The following is a 23,032-nucleotide window of genomic DNA, read 5'->3' on the forward strand; positions in this document are numbered from 1 at the left end:
TCTGGCCCCTTCCCACTTAAAAAATTGTGCTAAATTTAGTGATAGTTGATAAAATTCTGAATCAGGATTTTATAGATCAATATGAAACTGAAAAATGTTGTATTCTAGTGTACTAGAGGTTTTCTGGATGTTTTTTACACTGTTTTGTGAGGAAATCCTGGTGTGACATTTGAATTTCTGGTACCATTCTTTCTAGAGAGAATTAGTAAGAGTTGACCTAGAGGTGGGAAATCTTGGTATTGGGAAGTAATGATAACCAAATAGTAGATACAGCTTATTTTTTATAAAATTCAGCATTTTGGATGCTCTGCAGTGGTGGGCATTAGTGATCTTGTGGTATGTGGATATATATTAGAGGATAAAGAATTGAGTAGCCAGAACATTTTATGAGAAGCATACATGCTTAATAGTGAAAGTGAGCAAAGAACTGGTTGGTTGATGTCTTTAACTAGTTCCATTCTCCTTTACTGAACCAGTAACTTAAAATCCTTGACTTTCTGTCTACTTACTACTTTCTTTCCCTTTTTCCCTCCTCCCACCTTCCATCAATATTAAATACAAATGAATAACACCAAAAGCCAGTTACCTTTAAGACCCCAGTCTCACCTCTGGAGCATACATGGGGCTCAGGTAAATCCGTGATTATACTTCCAGCACCTTAATGTAGTACACGGTGACTCAGCAGACCTGATGAAAGGCTAAACAGGCAAAATAGTCACATTTGGCCAATTATTTAATTCTGATTTTCCCAGGATTCTCATCCAGAAAGACTTTAAGGCAATTTGTGAAAGGCCGGCATTCTGTAGTAATCTGGCCTGGGTATACTGTTGATTCCTGGAACTTTTACAGATGTTAATGGCTTTCTCCCTTGTACTTCCATCCCTCTTACCTCTCACCTGTGCCCTTCTCGCTTCCCTTCTTTTCTTCCCTTTGACTTTTTCCTTCCCCCTCCTCCTCCATGTCTCTGTTGATTTTTATTCTTTCAGCTTTGTCACCGAAAAGATGTGGACTTGACAAAAGTAGGCTACCTTGACTCCAACACTAACAGCTGTGCTGACAGACCTTCCCTGATCAACTCAGGTCCTTCTGACCTGGCTCCTCATCCCTCTGTCGGGCCCCCCTCTGAGACTGGCTTTCCAAGCAGGAGTGGAGATGGACATCAGACCCTTGTGAGGAACTCGGACCAGGCATTTCGGACAGAGTTTAATTTAATGTACGCCTACTCCCCATTGAACGCTATGCCTCGAGCAGATGGATTATATCGAGGATCTCCCCTAGTAGGGGATAGGAAGCCTTTACATTTGGATGGGGGATATTGTTCCCCTGCAGAAGGGTTTCCCAGCAGATACGAACATGGCTTTATGAAAGACCTCTCTCGTGGATCCATGTCACCTGGTGGTGAAAGGGCTTGCGAAGGAGTCCCATCTGCCCCCCAGAACCCACCGCAGAGGAAAAAGGTAAGTGTTCCACCTTATATAGGCCCTTTTGAAGAACATTAACTGAGTGATTCAGTAGATGTTAACTGAGTTGACACCGTTTAGCACCATTCTCAGTGTGAGGAAAACAGAGACATAAGATGTGATCTCTGCCATGTTCAGTGAAAGACAGGATCGGTGTGTGTGTGTGTGTAAGACAAGACTGTTTCAATATGATTTGATGATTGTTGCAAATATTCAGCAGATTTTAAATGCCTGCCATGTATGTGCTGTTATACATGCTGTGCAATCAAAGGATAGAGCAGTGAGGAGCGCCTGGGTGCCTCAGTTGGTTAAGTGTCCAACTTCAGCTCAGGTCGTGATCGCACGGTTCGTGGGTTCGAGCCCCTCATTGGGCTCTGTGCTGACAGTTTACAACCTGGAGCCTGCTTCAGATTCTGTGTTTCTCTCTCTACCCCTCCCCTGCTTGTGCTCTGTCTCTCTCTCAAAAATAAATAAACATTAAAAATTTTAAAAAGAAAAAAAAAGCAGTGAAAAAGAATAATGCTAATTTCTTGTATTATTTAGCAGTTACCATGTTTTAGGCACTGTTAAGTTCTTTTATGCATTAAATCCTCACAGTAATCCTGTAAGTTGGGTAATTTCCCATTTTGCAGATGAGGAAACTAAGGCAAATTCAGTGACTTGCCCATGGTGACATAGGTAGTGAATGAAAGAGCCAGGACACTGCCCAGGTCTGTCTGATTCCAGATTGCATGCTCTTATTGCCACTGTGCTATATTGCCTTCTAAGTTCTGCCCTAATGGAGCTTAAAGCAAGTGAGACTGAGGTTGGCAGATAATTATGTTAATAAGTAATTCATTACAGTGGCAGTGGATGCTCCAAAAGAGTTGTTCAGATGTGATGAGAACATCTTAGCCACGACATGGCCTAGTGAGAACAAACAAGAGGCTCCTAGCCATTTTGAGAGGTGGAGTGATAAGTGACAGGTCACACGCTGATTTAGCTGATCTCAGTAAGTAGGAAGCAATCTGCCAACAAATGTGGGTGAGGATGTTATGGAAGAGACAGCAGAATACGTAGCTGTGGGACACTCCGTTGTGTGGGCAGCAGGCATACAATGTGGTTCTAACAATTACATGCTGCTGTAGTATCTGGTGAAAGGTGGGCAGGGTCAGGAGTGGAGAATGAGAGACTGTGGAACAGGGCCAGGCCATAGATTGCTGGCTAACAGGTTGAGACTTATAAGTAATGCCTGTTCAAGAAATTACAAAGCCCCAAATGTGGTTTTTGTCAGTGGATTTCAACTAGAGGCATTTGGAAATGCATGGGAGTATTTTGGGTTGTCAAGGCAACTTCCATTTATTGTGCAGCGCTAGAGATGTTAAATGTTCTGTGTGTGACAGTCTCACACAGTTGCAGAATATCTTTAGTAGTCTTGTTGAAATGTAGCCTAGTGGCTTCTTAAATTTGCATTTCCATGAAATACATTACCAGAATTTATAATTATTAGTTACTTTCCAAGATTGTGTATAGAAAATCCATGCGCAAGATGGTACTACTTTGCATTTTTGTTACATTTTACATTTAAACAGAAAATGAGAGCCTTGAGGGACTAGAAGGCAGAAATACTGGCAGATAATTTGGGAAAAGAATAGCAGTGGGTTTTAGAAAACTGTTGCTTGGGGGCGCCTGGGTGGCGCAGTCGGTAAAGCGTCCGACTTCAGCCAGGTCACGATCTCGCGGTCCGTGAGTTCGAGCCCCGCGTCGGGCTCTGGGCTGATGGCTCGGAGCCTGGAGCCTGTTTCCGATTCTGTGTCTCCCTCTCTCTCTGCCCCTCCCCCGTTCATGCTCTGTCTCTCTCTGTCCCAAAAATAAATAAAAAACGTTGAAAAAAAATTAAAAAAAAAAAAAAGAAAACTGTTGCTTGAAGAGCATTGACCATCAGGAGCAAAAGTTTGCAGTATCTTTGTGTTTCTGGTTTCTTGATTGAAACCATGATTTATTTGAGAAATGTTGAGCACCTACTATCAGTCAGGTTCTGTGCCAGATGTTAAAGACAAAAAGCCAGAAAAGTTTGGTCTTTGCCCTCTTAGAACTTACAATTTAGTGAAGGAACTGTCAGGACACTGTAATAGGTTGACACCTGGTGTAGGCAATGTGATGTAACAGCAAAAAGGAGAGGTATAGTGGGCAGGCCAGGGAGGAAGGCTCTGTATTGGCAATCAAGAGAATGAGGCAGAGTTAGGGAGAAGTTTCCAAGTGTACGTTTCCTAGACTAGCTTGCTAAAATATAAACTGCAAATCATTCTTTGTCTTTTAATACTAATTTCCCTATGTGTAAGAGAGAAACAGTAATAAATCCCTGCGTGTATCCTGAAAATTTGACTACATCTGAGAACCCTGAAACATTGGCTTTTTCTTCTGTTGTTTTTCTTTTCTCTTCTCTCTCTCTCTCTCTTTTTTTTTTTTTTTTTTTTTTTTTTTGAACAACTGATCTAGGAATTCCTAGGGATTAGGGAAGAGCTGTCAGATGACCTGGAAGGCTTTTTCAAACTTCACAAGCTCCCAACTCCTTTTTCCCTTTTCTAGGTGTTATCATTGTTGCAAACAGCTGATCCCATACTTCTGCTACTAGGTAACTGTGATCTCACAGTTCTCTGAAGGCAGAAGAAAGGTTGAGGTCTGCTGGTGAACACTGTTCTTCAAAAATGTCATCTCCTAGTGTATTTTCTTCTCCTTACCAGTTTCTGACTGATTTAAATATATATGTAGTTGTGTTCAGATACCTCACACCTGAAAAAAGGGTTGCTAGTGTTAGTGCCTGATTTGTTTGCAAGGCTGGCTAGTGGTTTATGAGGGTTCCACCTTCTTTCCCCATTGCTGCTGATCCACTAATGATGTCTAGCTAGAGTCCTCTTCCTTCTTTCCCTCCCAGGTATCCCTGTTGGAGTACCGCAAACGGAAACAAGAAGCCAAGGAGAATTCTGCCAGTGGGGGAGGTGACTCTGCACAGAGCAAAAATAAGTCTGCAGGAGCTGGGCAAGGCAGCAGTAACTCACTTTCTGACACTGGTGCCCATGGTGTGCAGGGATCCTCATCCCGAACCCCATCTTCCCCTCACAAAAAATTCTCCCCATCTCATTCCTCTATGTCCCATATGGAGGCGGTAAGCCCATCAGATTCCAGAGGCACTTCATCTCACTGCAGACCTCAAGAGAATATCAGCAGTAGGTGGTAAGTTTATGTTTGATGATGAAATAATTAAATTCAAGAAGGAAGTATACATCCAGAGTTATTCCCAGTTTTACCTAAAATATATGGGAACACTTATCTGAGAAAGGCGGCCAGCAGTGCCATCTGTGCTGTTTCAGCTGATTTAATAGTATCAGCCACAACCCCAGCCCCACCCCCAGCCCCATCCCCCTCAGCTTTACAGAAGAAAAGAATTGCCACCGAACCTGCAGAACGACACTTTGGACGGCATATAGTTGTGGACACAGATGAGTTATTTTATTTGCTGGGCACTAACACTGCCTCTTGTATTTTTTCATTTCATATGAAAGGTAAGTCAGGAGTTCAGCTCAGTTCCACTTAAATTAACAACACAAGTTTCAGTTGCACCCAGCCCGCATATACATAAAGATCAGACCTATTCTGAAAGGACTAGTCTGGTTTAGGGGAGACCACAAATAGATAAGTAACACTATAAGTAAGTGAAGAATAAACAGCATGTACTTAGAATGGAGAATGAGGCTGTTCTCAGGGATCTTGAACTGAAGCATGGAAGTCTGGGAAAGAAGAGACCTGGCTCAAATGAGTAATGTTTAAAAATCTATGGAGCACTTATTAAACTATGTGCCAGTCATGACTTCACAGAAAAAATTTAGCATTTCAAAATGGCGGTTAAAAGAAGCAGACATCTTTAAATCCACTTTTCCCATAGTATAAGACAGAAAAATACCTTGTTTTAAATTGGGCCTGAAGAAAATAATATCTAAGAGGCATTATACAGCCTTTATGAGAGCTTCATTTGTTCCATACTCTTGACTCTGAAGTTCTGTGGCACTAACTTGCACCCGGTTTCCTTCACAGGATGGTTCCCACGTCAGTGGAACGACTCCGAGAAGGAGGGAGCATCCCCAAGGTCCTCCGAAGCAGTGTGAGGGTGGCCCAAAAAGGAGAGCCTTCTCCCACATGGGAGAGTAACATCACAGAGAAAGACTCAGGTGAGCCCATGGCCTTCTGCCAGCCAAGTTTAGGGACACATGAGACAGGCTCTACACAGTTCTCACCAAATGCTGGGATGAGGTGAGTCTGTTTCTTACACAGTTGGGCTCCACTGTATGGAAGGTGCCAGGTCAGTCTTGATTCTATTCTTCTGGGCTGTAGTAGTATTAAGATCTAGCACTGCTTGTGCACTCTTACTCTCTCTAGACTCTCTCTCTCTCTCTCTCTCTCTCTCTCTCTCTTTCTGTTTCTGCCGTATTTTTTCCCAAGGGATACCTTTCTGTAACTCTTATCTCCAAAGGCCTGGAAATCCACTATGATGAAGGATGAAGAGAAAGGAGACAGGAATCCGATCAGACATTTAAAACATAGCCCATAATTAACCACTTCTTTTGCCCTTCTGGCCTGATGCACTCACCTGATTTGTCAGAAAGAAAGCAGCATGGGTTGGTGATGACATTGGTGATTTGAATGAACAATGACTATTTCTCACTTATTCTAGGAACCCAAGTTGATTTTGTATTATCTTCCAGACCCTGCAGATGGAGAAGGCCCAGAGACACTGAGCTCAGCACTCTCTAAAGGAGCAGCCGTTTACAGCCCTTCCAGATACAGCTACCAGGTGAGACGAGAAATTGCTCATCTCTGGGCATAGGAGTGTGTTCTGGGTTCCAAATATTTTGTGATCCTGGCCATCCTTTGCAGTTGAGATGCCGTCTTTGCATATAGTTTCAGCAGCCTTGGAAATAAGTCATCATCTGCTCACCTTCAGGTAATAAATCATGCCAGAAAAATAAATAAAGTGATCAGAGACAGCCATTTTACTGTCTTTGGTATCCTAAAAAGAACAAATGGTTAAGAAGATGAAGAAGATGAAGAAAGAGAAGTAGAAGAAGAAGAAGAAGAAAAAGTAGGGTATTTTAAATATTCACAAGCCTAAATGGCTTAAATAGGGACTTTTTCACCTCCTTATGCTTTTCCTCCCGACTCTTTCTAGCTCCTGCAGTGTGATAGTCCACGGACAGAATCACAAAGCCTCCTTCAGCAGAGTTCCTCCCCCTTTAGAGGACATCCCACCCAATCTCCAGGATACAGTTATCGAACTACTGCACTGAGACCTGGAAACCCCCCCTCTCATGGTTCTTCAGAATCCTCCCTCTCTTCTACGTCCTATTCCAGCCCCGCCCACCCTGTATCCACAGACTCGTTGGCCCCATTTACGGGGACACCAGGGTATTATAGCAGCCAGCCACATTCTGGAAACAGCACTGGCAGCACTCTTCCAAGGAGGAGCTGCCCTTCTAGTGCTGCTAGCCCTACCCCACAGGGCCCCTCAGACTCGCCGACCTCAGACTCGGTCTCCCAGTCCAGCACAGGAACTCTGAGTTCCACCTCCTTCCCTCAGAACTCTAGGTCGTCATTGCCATCAGACTTACGGACTATCAGTCTGCCCAGTGGGCAGTCCGCTGCCTACCAGGCCTCCAGGGTATCTGCGGTTTCCAATTCACAGCACTACCCACACCGTGGGAGTGGGGGTGTGCACCAGTACCGACTCCAGCCACTGCAAGGCTCAGGAGTCAAGACTCAGACAGGACTTTCCTAGGGCTTCTGGATTTGGGCAAACAGAACTGAATGAGCCCATAGCTGCTTCCTTCCAGCTGCCTCTGGAACCTAGGCCGAGCATATTGCTGGGGAAGAGGGTACAAGGTGCCAGAGGACTGGGTCTGGTCGACAAGAAACGAGACTTGTGGTCGCGACTGGCTCTGGCCTTGGAGAAAGATGTAAATCTTGTCTGAAGCAGAGACTTATAAAGAAGTTTCTCCCTGCTGTTAAGGGTACATTGTTGACAAGCAAATGGTGTTCCGGTTAGTAACGGTTCTAAGTGCAATGAGTCGTGTTGAAGCCTCTGTCTCCCGTCCTTGCCTGTAGCCTGTAGTCACTTGTGCAGTGGGGACATCTTTTTACACACACACACACACACACACACACACACACCCACACACACACCCCCAAAAAAGTTTTCTTTTCGGAGGAAAAAAATGAAAAGAGCCAATCTCTAAGCCCCAAGCCATCTGAGTAATAGTAGGGTTTTTATGCACTTAAGAAGAAAGGTAGGTATGTAAATTTTCACCCTGTGACAGACGACCATTCCAAAAGCAGGTATCTGGCCAAGATGTGTCCACCAAGAATACTCCCTACCTTTGTCTTAAAATCACCAAGAAATATAGGCAGGGATAGCAAAGCTTGGAATGTGCTCTGGCTGAGGGGTGCCTGGCTCTCTGAAGAAGAGCTCCTGGTCAACTCGATTCAGGAGCAGGTGATTGTCTGAGCCCCCAGCTGTTCCCATACCACTCCCCTCCCCAAGCTGTCTCACAGCTCAGTAACCCAGAAAGTAAGTAGACAAAAGAGGAATAAGTGAGATGGGCCAATTGCATTGCTACTTATCAGCTGTTGGCAATAAATTTGATTAGTAAGGATCCCAAGTGCTTTGGGACTTCTTTGAATTTTATTTTTTCTACTCCCTGTTAATCAGGAGTTGACGATCCCACGAGTAGGACCGCCTCCACGATTAGGGAGCACGCACTTGTGACTGCAGGGTAAGAGTGGAAAGAGATGTTTGTGGAGTGGCACCGACAGGACTGTGATTGTGTGGGGCATGTCCCACAATTCTTTGGGGGATGCTTATTTGAGAGTGGCCCAGGTGAGAGAGTTATAAAGCCACCCACACACCTAACACTGTTCTGGATGAGAGACGCGAGCAGACTGGCTTCTCCCCATCAGTGCATTGTGCCTGCTGTACACCCCTGGAGGAGCCCTGGAGCCTGCCCAGGTGGGGTACACAATCTTTTTAAAATTCCATACGGTTGCCAGCTTATTTCTTTCACTTGTTTACTGTAATATCCGGCGTGTTTTTATTTATCTAATTTTGTATTCAGTTATAACCATGGTAGGGGTAGCAAATATATGACAGGTGTAATCCCTGGTGCTGCAGTGGACCTTACTTCTTTTCTTTTGGACAAGATAATACTGTGAGTCTCCTTCCTTCCAGTTTGTTTTCTCCTCCTTTTTTTCCCCAGCCTCTTGCATCCCCTTCTTTTCTACCCTCTCTTACAACTATCATATGCACAGTCTTCTCTCTTTGTGTGTGACTGTTACAAAATTTCACTTTTTCAAAATTGAAATCAGGTGTTTGCTCAAATGAGGGGAGATTTCTTTTTTTTAATGCTGAGACCTCAGCAGAATACTTTTCTTTTTGTTGTTTCCCCCACAAACCCATCAGTCTGGGAGAGCGTTGGGAGTGGAAATCATGTTGCCTGGGATGCTGGTTTCTTTGTATATTATATAAAACGTATGTAAATGTCTCTCCATTTGGGCTGGGGTTTGCATTCTCCCCTTGGCTGTTAACCAAGGGGAGAGGCCAGCGGGCAGGCGGCCCTCACCCTGCCTGGCACGTGCAGAGACCCCAGCCACTCTGTGTGGGCAGGGTGCTGTCAAGACCAGACCTCTGGGGGGGGGCGGGGGCGGGGGGTGGGGGGAACTCTTGGAAGGGAAGAAGTATCACTTCTTTCTCAAGTGGAGTGTTTACACCTTGCTGTAACATTTGAACTTTCACAAGAGATGTAATAATTTTGATAATAAAATTCTTAACCATAATAATCATCAAGTTGAGAACTTCTTTGTCCAATTCTGTGACCTTGCCTTACCTGGTTTTCCTAATGCTACCCTTACCTGAAGAGGCAAGATGGACCCATGTCTTGGTGGAGTTGTTTTGCACATAATGGACTAGGAATGTGGATTGATCTTCTACACCCTTTTTTAAAAAATGTTTATTTATTTATTTATTTTTTAGAGAGCACAAGCAGGGTAGGGGCAGAGAGAGGAAACAGAGAATCCCAAGCAGTCTCAATGCCATCAGCTCAGAGCCTTATGCGGGGCTCAAACCCACCAACCTGAGCCAAAATCGAGAGTCAGAGGCTTCGCCAACTAAGACACCCAGGTGCCCCTCCTTTTATGATTAAAGTCAGGCCATCATCAAGGCCATTCAGCAACAGCAAAGCTAAACATTGTGGACTGGGTTGAGCCAGACTGGAGTTCTTGACCTTGGCCTCATTCATTCAGCAGCTATTTATTGGCCCTCTTCTTTCCCATTCAAAAATAAAACCAGGCATTGTTTTTGTTGGTGGGTTTATGCTGGTTAAATGGGGGCTGGGGATAGGCAAATACAGTCATGGAGCTTCTATTCTAGAGCAGGGTGAGAACTAAACTAGTCCGTAGTTTCAAATAGTCATTACCACGTTATTATTTCATAGCAGATATGTAACTGAGGAGGTTGAGGTGCCATTCCAGATTGGTTGGTATGGAAAGGTCTCTGAGTTTACATTTAAGCTGAGACCTCAGATGTTAAGGAGGCAGTCCTGTGTCAATATGAATAGAGATCATTCCAAGGGAATTAGAACAGCAGGTGCAAAGCCTCTGAGGTGGAATAGACTTGATATAGTGAATGACCAGGACAGGGATAGTGGGTAGCAAATATCCAGGAAGATAGGGGATTGGATCATAAAGAGAAGAGTCAGCAAATGTGTTTTCTGTAAAGGGCCAGATAGTAAATATTTAGGCTTTGCAAAGCATGTGGTTTCTGTCAGAATAATTCAACTCTGTGTTACAATATAAAAACAGCAATAGGCCATGCTTGGGTGTACTCCAATAAAATTATTTTCACAGAAACATATAGCATGTCAGATTTGGCCTATAGGCTGTGTAATTTGCTGGTTCCTGATAAAGAGCCTTGTGGGTTTAAAGAATGTGGGTTGTTTTTTATTTTTTATTTTTTTAATGTTTATTTTTGAGAAAGAGACAATGTGAGTGGGTTAGGGGCAGAGAGAGAGGGAGACACAGAATCCAAAGCAGGTTCCAGGCTCCGAGCTGTCAGCACAGAGCCTAACGCGGGACTCGAACCCACGGACTGTGAGATCATAGCCTGAGCTGAAGTCGGGCACTCAACTGACTGAGACACCCAGACGCCCCAAGAATGTGGGTTTTAAATACAGTGAGAAAGTCATTGCAGGATTGACATAGTGACATATTGACATAAAGTGACATATTTTAGTTTATAATTTGTTGCTTGGTTTTTAAAAATTATTCTGATTGTTTTGAATTTGGGAGAGATGAATAAAAACCAAGAAACCAGTTCAGAATTTATAGCAATTATTTAGGTAGGCAGCAGTACAATGGTGGCTTACATTTAAGATGGTAATAAATGAGGATAAGGTAAAGTAGTTAGAATAGGTTTTACAAGTAAACAGCAGTGCTTGCTGATGGTTTCATGTGGCAGTATTTGCCCTAACATTTGTTTGACAAGATATTTACAGAAGGCTCTGATAGATTGCATTTTGAAAATAAGCACTGGAAGGATTCACAGATAGAGGAGATGCTCTCCATTTCTTTAAGGAACTTAGAAAGTAACCAGTTGGAGGGGCGCCTGGGTGACTCAGTCAGTTAAGCATGCATCTCTGGATTTCGGCTCAGGTCATAATCTCACAATGTGTGAGATTGAGCCCTACGTTGGGCTCTGGGCTGACAGCTCAGAGCCTTGGGATTCTTGCTCTCTCTCTCTTGTGAAATAAAAAATAACTTTAAAGGTTTTTAAAAAGAAAATAACCAGTTGGAGACATAATAAAAATTATTTTCTTCTTAGAAGACCCTCTTTAAATGTCCGTTGGAATACCTAGTTAACTTCCCACCAGCCACAGCCAAATTCTGCCTGGAGTCAGTAGGTGCCTGGTCCTTGTTAAAAAACATTTTCATATGCAGTGCCTTTTTTGTCTTATAATTCTGTGATAAAAGCAAGCCAGATGCTTTCTAAAACATACTTTAAAGATGAGAAATTGAGGCCTAGTGCAGTGTTTCAGCTGTACTGAAGAGCTTCGGATAATGAATAAGCCCATATGATTTTTGTCAGAATTGGAAGGTTTTATTCTTAGTTTACTAAACATGTACTGTGTGCTAGGCTACAGAGGTACAAGGAATATGAAGGTGAATAAGGCAGCCAACTACCTATATTATCAAGTACTTACTCTGTATTACTAGGTATTATGCTTTTGATACAGTATTAAAATAGGAAGCTGAACAGTACTATAGAAATAAGCTACTGCAACTGTCCTCCTTATTATATATGACTTTGCAGTTTACCAGGCTCTTCTGTTTATGTCATTCTGTCTCATTCATGCTTAACAATGCGTAAGGTAGGTATTACTCCCATTTTACAGGGTTTTTTGAATGAATTTCAGAGGATACAACTTGTCCAAGATTTCTCTCTCCTAAATGGTAGGCTAAAGCAGATAGCCATGGAAATTTTGCAGTTTTCACAGGAAACAAATAGAGACAACTGGAGAGTCTATGAAACGGACTAGAAATAATCACTTAACTAGCTGAAAGTATATTATACCTTTTCCTATGTTAAAAACAGTAGTCTGGCCTTTTTGGCGTCAGTTTGATGGTACAGAGTTCTGTTTAACAAAGATCACCCTACCCTGAAGGAATAAAATGCACAATTGTCCAATTGGAGTAGGCCATTTGCTTTGAAACTACACTGATTATCAATTCATCGAACAGCTGGGACAGCCTTCATAACTTGCTGTGAAGCTCAAGAGAGAGAAAGTTATTTGCCAAGGTTTTTGGTGTTTTGTTTAATGAATTAAGTAATTTTTATTTTAAGTTTGTTTATTTTTGAGAAAGTGTAGGGGAGAGGCAGAGAGGGGGAGAGAGAATCCCAAACAGGCTCCACGCTGTCCATGTAGAGCCCGACGAAGGGCACAAAACCTGAGATCGTGACCCGAGCCGAAATCAAGAGTCTGTGCTTAACCAACAGAGCCACCCAGGTGCCCCACCAAGATTCTTAATATACTCTGTGTTAAAGATTGATAAAGAGAGTAGCTGGGAGAAAAGCATAGTTTTTGAAGGAGATGATGTCTCCTATAACTTCTACCTGCTCCTATATTCAAAACTTAACCTGGCAAGGATTCTGAAATAGTAGTATTGAATATTTCTCAAATTCCCCATAAAAGCACACAGAGCAGTCATGATAACAAAAACAAAACGTTGGGCAACTTAAAAACAGACTGGCTGGCTCAGTCCGTGAAGCATGTGAATCTGAATCTTGGGGTCATGAGGTCACCTCCACATTGAGCATAGAGCTTACTTTAAAAAAAAAACAAAAAAATCCTTGGGCAACTTCACAAAAAAATTAGGTGTCCCTGTGAGCCTTGAAACAAAAGGTGGGTAGAAATAAACCGCCAATGGCCACAATGCCTGCATGGTGTCCCCTTCTGTTTCATTGGAAACAATGGAGCATCTGATGCGGGCTGGAGCTGTTCAAGAAAATTCATATCAACAGAGTACCCAGGACAAAGGTGCGTACTGGAAGGGAACTCTTGATACAGTCCAAATCAAGCAGGACAATTAAAATAGAGGTGCGGGGGGGGGGGGGGGGGGAGGAGGTCACCTTAAAGGATGTGTTTGGAATAAGAGTGAAACTAGGATTCTCCCATTAAATCCAGGATATATTTATTTTCCTTCAGGGAACAATGTAATGGTTATTAAATAACTTCCTTTGGGGGGTGCCTGGGTGGTTCAGTTGGCTGAATGGCTGACTTCAGCTCAGGTTATGGTCTCTTGGTTTGTGGGTTCAAGCCTTGTGTTGGGCTCTGTGCTGACAGCTCAGAGCATGGAGCCTGCTTTGGATTCTGTGTCTCCCTCTCTGCCCCTCCCCTCCTTGTTCTCTCTCTCTGTCTCTCTCTCTCTCTCTCTCAAAAACAAACATTAGGGGAAAAAAGTTAAATAACTTTCTTTGGTCTTTAACTCCTGAAATAAACAACTGGTCATAAAGTTCTAAGCATGTTCAGTGCTAAATTTAAACAGCTCTTGTTTGCACAGTCCACACTTTAATATTTACGGACAAATTAAAGACTCATAAATCACGCTTCCCCTCTAAAAATGCAGAAAAACTAACTCATGTAAATATGGTAACAAAATGGATCAAAGTCAAGTCCCAGTTATGAGAAAGTAAAGAGCAGAATAATATTCCCATGAACAATAGAAGCCTACTAAACACATGTAAATAATTTTTTAGAAGTGAGAAATACCTCCCAAAAAGAGGACTTTCTCAGCTTGGTAAAGAACAACTACAAGAATCCTTCACCTAGCATTGTACCTAGTGGCGAGAAACTAGAAGCTTTCCCATTAAGGTTAAGAATAGGGATGGGTAGGGAGTTTAAAACAAAAAGGTGTGACTCAGTTGGTTAAGCTTTAAACTCTTGATTTCGGCTCAGGTCATGGTCTCCTGCAGAGTTTGAACACTGCATCGGACTCTGTGCTGACAATGCAGACCCTGCTTGGGATTCTCTCTCTCCCCCTCTCTGCCCCTCTCCCACTTGGTCTGTCTCTCCCAAAATGAATAATAAAAAAAAATTTTTTTAATAAATATTTTTAAAAAGGAATACGGTAAGGAAAGGAGGAAGTCAACTCTTGTAAAACATTGTACTGGAAATCATAGATAATGCAATAGGACAAGAAAAGAAAATAAAAGGCACACGGATTGGGAAGGAAGAATTTCACAGATGACATAATTGTAGCAATCTGAAAGAATTAACAAAACCTCATAGGACTACTGAGCATTTATAGCAAGGTTGCAGAATATAAGATTAATATACAAATGTCACTTGCTTTCCTGTACACCACTAACAATTGGAATTTGAAAACTAAAACATTTACATTAGCACCAATAAAAGTGAAATAGGTATAAGTCTTAACAAAATATGTACAAGACTTATATGGAGAGAACTGCAAAACCAGTGACAGAAATCAAAGGAAAACTAAACAGATATCACATGGTCATGGAAAGGAGGAGTCCATATTAAAATGTCCATTCTTAACTGGTCTGTAGATTCAGAATCCCAGCAAGTTATTTTGTGGATATCAACAAATAGGCAAAGGACCCAGAATAGCCAACACAATATTGAACAGAAGAACAAAGAAGAGTAACACTACCTGACTTCAAGACTTAAAGCTACAATAATCAAGATTGTGGTATTGGAGGGGTGCTTGGGTGGCTCAGTCAGTTAAGTGTCTGACTCTTGATTCTAGCTCAGGGCATGATCTGTCAGTTCATGAGATTGAGCCCCAAGTCAGGTTCTGTGCTGATAGCATGAAGCCTGCTGAGATTCTCTCCCTCTCTCTTCCTCTCTCTCTCTCTGCCCCTCCCCTGCTCACATGTTCTCTCTCATGCTCTCAAAATAAACTAAAAAAAAAAAAAATATGGTATTGGAATACGAATAGGCAAATAGACTACAGTACCCAGAAATAGACCTACACAAAGATAGTCAACTGATACTTGACAAATGAGCACAGGCAATACAGTGAAGAAAAGATAGTCTTTTCAACAAAGGTGTTATAACAACTGGATATCCACAAAAATTAACTCAAAATGGATTATAACCTAAATGTAAAAATGAAAACTATTAAACAACTGGAAGGTAACATAGGGGAAAGTCCAGAAAACTTTGGGCTTGGCAATGGCATTTTAGATAAAAACCCCAAAGCCTCCATCCATTAACGAAATAATTGGTAAGCTGGACTTGATTAAAGTTGACTTCTGCTATGCAACAGGCATTGTCAAGAGAAGGGGAAGACAAACCAGACTGGAAGAAAATATTTGCTAAAGACACATCTGATAAGACTGTTAATCAAAAATATACAAAGAACTCCTAAAATGAAACAATAAGAAAACAAACTAAAGCAATCTACAAATTCAGTGGTGTCCTTATCAAAATTCCAATGGCATGTTTCCCTGAAATGAATAATCTTGAAACTTAAATGGAAACACAAAGAGCCTGAACAGCCAAAGCAATCTTGAGAAGAACAAAGATAAGACATAATGCTTTCTGATTTCAAACTATACTGCAAAGTTATGGTAATCAAAACAGTATGGTGCTGGCATCAAAACAGACACATAGATCAGTAGAACAGAATAGAGAGCCCAGAAATAAACCCACACATACAGGGTCAGTGTATTTACAACAGAGTACCCAAAAATATACAATGGGGAAGACAGTGTCTTCAATAAATGATATTGGGAAAACTGGACGGTCACATGTAAAAGAATAAAATTGGACCACTATCTTACACCATACACAAAAAATGAACTTTAAATGGATTAAAGACTTGAATGTAAGACCTGAAACCATAAAATTGGAAGAAAACATAGGCAGTGAGCTCTTTGACATCAGTCTTGGCTGTGAGTTTTTGAATATGACACCAAAGCAAAGGCAACAAAAGCGAAAATAAACAAGTGAGACTACCTCAAACTAAAAAGTTTCTGCACAGCAAGGGAAACTGTCAACGAAATGAGAAGGCAACCTATGGAATAGGAGGAAATGTTTGCAAATCACATACCTGATAAGGGATTAATATCCAAAATCTAAAAAGAACTCACACAATTCACTAACTCAAACATTTAAAGATAGAGAATCAGAATAGACATTTTTCCAAAGAAAAAATAAGGGTGGACAACAGGTATGTGAAAAGGTGCTCAACATCACTAATCAGGTAAGTGCAAATCAAAACCACAATAAGATGTCATTTCAGGGCACCTGGGTGGCTCAGTTGGTTAAGCATCCTACTCTTGATTTAATTTCAGATCATGTTTTCACAGTTTGTCAGTTTGAGCCCCACATCAGGCCCTGCGCTGACAGCCTGCAGCCTGCTTGGGATTCTCTCTTCTCTCTCTGCACCTCCCCTGCTCGCACACTCTTTCAAAATAAACTTTAGGGGCGCCTGGGTGGCGCAGTCGGTTAAGCGTCCGACTTCAGCCAGGTCACGATCTCGCGGTCCGGGAGTTCGAGCCCCGCGTCAGGCTCTGGGCTGATGGCTCAGAGCCTGGAGCCTGTTTCCGATTCTGTGTCTCCCTCTCTCTCTGCCCCTCCCCCGTTCATGCTCTGTCTCTCTCTGTCCCAAAAATAAATAAACATTGAAAAAAAAATTCAAAATAAACTTTAAAAAATTTTAAAAAGATGTCATTTCACACCTATTAGGTTGTCTTCCCCTCCCACTCCCCCACCTTCAGTTTGGAAGCCAGTTGAATTTCTGATGGAATTTCCTTACAATAGGGTGGCCAGGCCCTTCCATGCTGCCCAGGGCTCCAGGGGTAGGAGCAGAAACAACAGTTTAAGGCTGAGGCTGCTGCTGTGTCCTGGATGCAACAACAACCTGTTAATCATGTTAATCAAGGAAACAAAAACCCTCTAAACTCTATGGCAAATGGCTATTCTTAAAAAGACAAGAAGTAAACAGTGTTGGTAAGGATATGGAGAAAAGGGAACCTTTATACACTATTGGTGGAAATGTAAACTGGTACAGCCAATGTGGGGAACAGTATGGAGATTCTTCAAAAAATTAAAAATTGAACTATATGATCCACCATTCCACTTCTGGGTATTTACCCAAAGGAAGTGAAAAAACTAACTTAAATGTGTGCACCAAGTACTCGTAGCATTATTGACAGTAGCCAAGATGTGGAAGCAACGTAAATGTCCATTCATGCATGGATGGATGAAGACTCTGTGTGTATGAATATTATTCAGCCATAAAGAATGAAATGTGTTGGCTCAGTTGGTTAAGCGTCTGACTCTTGATTTTTGGCTCAGGTCATGATTTTGTTGTCCATGAGATTGAGCCCCACATCGGGCTCTGCACTGACAGCATGGAGCCTGCTTGGGATTCTCTCTCTCTCTGCCTCTCTCTCCGTCACATGCCTGCGCATGCACATGCACACATGCGTGCTCACCCAAAACTTAAAATTATAAAAAAATTGTTTTAAGTTGCCATTAAAAAAAAAAATGAAATCTTGCTGTTTGTGACAACATGGATGGACCTGGAGGGCATGTTGCTACATCAATTAAAGTCAGAGAAAGACAAATACCATGTAATCTCACTTATATGTGGACTCTTAAAAAAAAAGAAACTAAAGTCATGAATACAGAGAACAGATTGGTGGTTGCAAGGGAATGATGAAAGGTTAAATAGGTGAAAGTGATCAAAAGGTCAAATATGCAGTTATAAAAAATATACATCCTATAGGTGTTGTGTATAGCATGGTGACTATATAATTAATATTGTGTATATTCACATGTTCCTGAAGGAGTAGGTCTTCAATGTCCTCATCACAAAAGTTTGTTGTAACTGGCGATGGATGTTAACTAGACATTGTGATCCTTTTACAGTGAGTTGCCTGTTGAACAATGTGAGATTGAACTTTGCAGGCCTACTTCTATGTGGATTTTTTTCAGTAAACATTGGAAAAATGTTTAGAGATTTGCAGCAATTTGAAACAAATTACAGACAAACCACATAGGTAGAAATACCAGGGGGATAGTTAGGTATTATTGTCAGAATACACTATATAACCTATAAAATATGCTTTTATTGACTGTTCATGTTGTTGGTATGGCTTATGTGCTCAACAGTAGGCTATTACTAGTTAAGTTTTTGGGAAGTCAGAAGTTATACATGGATTTCAAGCTATGCAAGGGTCAACTATATATACATACATTTAACTCTTATGTTCTACACCTGACTGTAACTAATGTTATATGTTAAATCTCAATTTTAAAAATCAACAATAAGACTTAACAGGAAGAATGTAACATCAGACATACATAGCCTTCATGTTTTAGGTCCAGCCAACACTGTTAGCCTTATTTCCTCTATTTAAACCTTTTATGTCTACCAATATAACTATAATTTCGTTAAGATCAGGATTTCACTCTGTTTATTCTCCACAAGGCTAGCTTACAAGATGTGCTTTAATTCTTTAAGAAATTGACAGAAGGGACATGAGGAAAGGAGAGAAAAACTTTTGGAAAAATTAATGTGGATTTAACTAATTTTCTAGAAGATCCAACAAAGTTGAGGATTTTAATAAGGAGTTAATATCCAAAATACGTAAGGAGCTCATACAACTCAAGAGCCAACAAACAGTAACATATAAGTGATATCATATGTTATTTGTCTTTCTCTATCTTATTTCACTTAGCACAATACCCTCAAGTTTCATGTATATTGTTGCAAATGGCAATATTTCTTTTTTTTTTTTAAGTACAAGGAAATTTTCTGCCTAAAGGACCTTATAAAACAGAAATGGTAGTGAGGAGAAGAAGTAGTGTTTAGTTTACTCATAAAAGATTTAACATATTATTCAGGCACATTGGTTTTTAAAGGCTCTACTTAATGTGTGCATGCATTTTAAGGTCCATTGTTACTGATACCCACAAGTAGGTATAAAGCCTTTTAGAACTCTTAAATAAAGCTTTATTTGTAGTTATCTGCAGATTGCTTCCCTCTCATATCCTTGGCAAAGAAAAAAAGAACCTGATTAAAAAATGGGCCAAAGATCTGAACAGAATAGACGCTTCATGTACAGATGGCAAATAAGTATGTGAAAAGATGCTCAACATCATATGTCATTAGGGAATGACACGTTAAAACAATAATGAGATGTCTCTAGTTACCTATTAGAATGGCCAAAATCCAAAACACTGACAACACCAAATGCTGATGGGGATACAAAGTGATAAATACCTTCATTCATTGCTCGTGGGAATGCAAAATGGTACAACTACTTTTGGAAGATATTTTGGCAGTTTCTTACAAACTAAACTTACTCTTTTTTTAATGTTTATTTACTTAGCACAAGCAGGAGAGGGGCAGAGAAAGAGGGAGACACGGAATCCAAAGCAGACTCCAGGCTCTGAGCTGTCAGCATAGAGCCCAGTGGGGGGCTCAAACTCAAAAGCTGTGAAATCATGACCTGAGCCGAAGTTAGACGCTTAACTGACTGAGACACCCAGGCACCCCAAAATAAATGTACTCTTAACTATACAATCCAGCAGTCACACTCCTTGGTATTTACCCAAAGAAGTTAAAAACTTATGTCCACACAAAAACCTGCACATGGATGTTTACAGCAGCTTTATTGATAATTGCCAAAATTTGGAAGCAACCAAGACGTACCTCAGTAGGTGAATATCTGGATAAATAAACTGATGTATCCAGAAAATTGAATTGAATATTATTCAGCACTAATGACATGAGCTGTTAAAACCATGAAAAAAAAAACATGGAAGAACTTTTAATGTATATTACTAATGGTGAAAGAAACTAGTTTGAATAAGCTACATAGTGTATGATTCTAATCCTCTGACATCCTAGAAAATACATAAGTATGGAGACAGTTAAAGATCAGGGGTTGTAGGGAGGGAGGAATTAGTGGGTGGGATACAGGATTTTTAGCATGGTGAAATTATTTTCTATGATACTGCAGCAGTAGAGATCTGCCATTACACATTTGTCCAAACCCACAGAATGTATAACACTAAGAGTGAACCCTAATGTAAACTGTGGGCTTTGGGTGATAATGATGTGTCGTTATAGATCCATCAATTGTGACAAATGTACTGTTCTCATGGGGGATGTTGAGAAGGTGGGAGGATATGCATGTGTAAGTGGTGGGGGGAAATGTGGCAATCACTATACCTTCTCAGTTTTGCTGCGAACCTAAAACTGCAAAAGAAGTTTTATTTAAAAGGTGACAAGTATAGAAGACAGGTCAAAAAAGACACAAAATGTGTATAATAGGAGTTCCCAAAGACAAATAAGGAAACAGAACAAATACCAAAAGTTATAATTTAAGAAAACTTTCCTGAAATATTTTAAACTACCAATTGAAAGAGGATACTGCATATCTGGAACCCAAAATGACCAATATCAAGACATCCTAGTAAAACTGTTGGAGTTTAAAGAAAAGGAAAAAATTTGGGGTATCCAGGCTTCCCAGAAAGTTACTTAAATGGGAAGAAAATTTAGCTATATCATTATATCGGTTTTTTTCACAGCAACACTTTATTGACGAAAAAAGATGAAATATTTAAAATACTCAGACTGTTGGGGCTCCTGAATGGCTCAGTTGGTTAAGCATCTGACTTCTAATCAGGTTATGATCTCCCGATTCATAAGTTCGACCCTGCATCAGGCTCTCTCTGCTGTCAGGGCAGAGCCCGTCAGCATGGAGCCCACTTCAGATCTCTGACTCCCTCTTTCTCTGTCCCTCCCCTGCTTTCTCTCTCTCTCTCTCTCTCTCTCTCTCTCTCTCTCTCTCTCTCTCTCAAAAATAAGTAAATAAACTTTAAAAAGTTAAAGAAAATAATAATAAATATTAAAATAAAAGACTCAGACAGTGATACTTAAGCATCTCTTGATTTCAGCTTAGATCCTAACCTCATGGTTTTGAGTTTGAGCCCCGTGTCAGGCTCTGTGCTGACAGCATGGAGCCTACTTGGGATTCTACCCATCCCCCAGTCAATAAATAAATAAATTAAATAAATAATAGGGATGCCTGGGTAGCTCAGTTGGTTGATCATCTGACTCTTGATTTTAGTTCAGGTCACAATCTCACAGTTCTTGGGTTTGAGCTATATTGGACTCTGCACTGACATCGCAGAGCCTGCTTGGAGTTCTCTCTCTCTCCATTCTCTTTGCCCCTCCCCTGCTTGATTGCTCTCTCTCTAAAAATAAACATTTTTAAAAAGTTTTTTAGGGGCACCTGGGTGGCTTAGTTGGTTGGGCGACTGACTTTGGCTCAGGTCATGATCTCACAGTTTTTGAGTTTGAGCCCCGCATCGGGCTCCGTGCTGACAGCTCAGAGCCTGGAACCAATTTCAGATTCTGTGTCTCCCCCTCTCTCTGCCCCTCCCCTGCTCATACTCTGTGTCTCTCTGTCTCTCGATAATAAATGCACGTTAAAAAAAATTTTTTAAGTTTTTTAAAAATAATAAAATATTCAGACTGAGCCAAGTGTTTCATACCAACCAAACTGACTTTCAAGTATATGACAGCAGCAACCTATCCTCAGTGTTCAAGAACTTGGACAGTTTTCATTTTTGTTAGCTCTTAAGAATCTATTAAAGGGGCACCTGGGTGGCTCAGTCGGTTAAGCATCCAACTTCAGCTCAGGTCATGATCTCACGGTTTGTGAGCCCCACATCGGGCTCTGTGCTGACAGCCTGGAGCCTGCTTCAGATTTTGTGTCTCCCTTTCTTTGCCTCTCCGTCTCTCTCACTCTGTCTCTGTCTCTCGAGCGTAAATAAACATTAAAAATTTTTAAAAATCTATTAAAAACTGGGGCACATGGGTGGCTCAATCAGTTAAGCATCCAACTTCAGCTCAGGTCATGATGTTGCGGTTGGTGGGTTTGAGCCCTGCATCAGGCTCTGTGCTGACAGCTCAGAGCCTGAAGCCTGCATCGGATTCTGTCTCCTTTCTCTATCTGCCCCCATCCCACTTGCACTCTGTCTCTCTCTCTCTCAAAAATAAATAAACATTAAAAAAAAAAAAAGGAGAAGAATCTATTAAAAACTGAGCTTCAGGGGCACCTGGGTGTCTCAGTCGGTTGAGCATTCCAACTCCTGGTTTCAGCTCAGGTCATGATCCCAGGGCCGTGGGATCGAGCTCCACATCAGCTCTGTGCTGAGTGTGGAGCCTGCTTGGGATTCTCTCTCTCTCTCTCTCTCTCTCTCTCTCTCTCTCTGTCCTTCTCCCCCACTTGTGCTCTCTCTCTCTAAAATATTTTTGTTTAATTAGGAAAAAAAAGAAAAACCTTCAGAGAAACTGTCTTGAGAAACATCAACAGAAAATCTGGTAGTGAGTTAATTATATACAGTTAGCTATATGTAGAACTAAGAGTAAATGAGGGATGTAAAGAGAGGTTGTACTATAAAATAGTTTATGTGGGGCTCCTGGCGGACTCAAGTCAGTGGAGCATGTGACTTGATCTCAGGGTTATAGTTTGAGCACCATGTTTGGTGTAGAGATTACTTAAAATCTTTAAAAATAAATGATTTATGTGACCTAGGCAAGATCGATATAGTACAACTAAGAAATATAAGCTGAAAAGAGTATATTTTTAGTGATCATATTGGTGGCAGTGTATCTGAAGCCTTTAATGTGGGACAAAGCAAATGAATCCAATGTCTTTGACAGGATTCTCAATATAGAAGGGGAAAGGAATTATAGTTCGATGTTAAACCAAAGCCTTTCATGTATCAGTATCAACTCATGAGGATTTTATCACGGATGGATGGATGGATGGGTGGTTGGATGGAGGGAGGGCAGGATGGATGGATGGACGGACAGAGAGATATAAAGAGATCTGATAGATGGGTCCTATATACATACAAGTTTTGTGTGTCCCTTTCTTAGCTCTATCAACAGGAAAAGCTTGGAAATAGGGCTTCTTGGAGAAATGGCTGACTTTGATC

The 23,032-nt window shown here is 41.2% G+C and overlaps 1 protein-coding gene across 11 annotated transcripts in view; it reads left to right on the forward strand.

Moving 5' to 3' along the window:
- Positions 1–9,326, forward strand: part of SETD5 (SET domain containing 5) — an 82,137-nt gene extending 72,811 nt beyond the window's left edge. For all 11 annotated transcript variants that reach the window (XM_030307310.1, XM_030307306.1, XM_030307311.1 and 8 more), the window contains 5 exons: positions 987–1,457; positions 4,375–4,673; positions 5,532–5,665; positions 6,200–6,288; positions 6,664–9,326. In XM_030307310.1, the coding sequence (XP_030163170.1) occupies positions 987–1,457; positions 4,375–4,673; positions 5,532–5,665; positions 6,200–6,288; positions 6,664–7,269 (1,599 nt within the window). In that variant the 3' untranslated portion in view covers positions 7,270–9,326. The remainder of the gene's footprint in view (positions 1–986; positions 1,458–4,374; positions 4,674–5,531; positions 5,666–6,199; positions 6,289–6,663) is intronic.
- The last annotated feature ends 13,706 nt before the right edge of the window (positions 9,327–23,032 follow it).

The sequence above is a fragment of the Lynx canadensis genome, chromosome A2 (genome assembly GCF_007474595.2).
Source record: "Lynx canadensis isolate LIC74 chromosome A2, mLynCan4.pri.v2, whole genome shotgun sequence".
Classification (NCBI taxonomy): Eukaryota; Metazoa; Chordata; class Mammalia; order Carnivora; family Felidae; genus Lynx; species Lynx canadensis.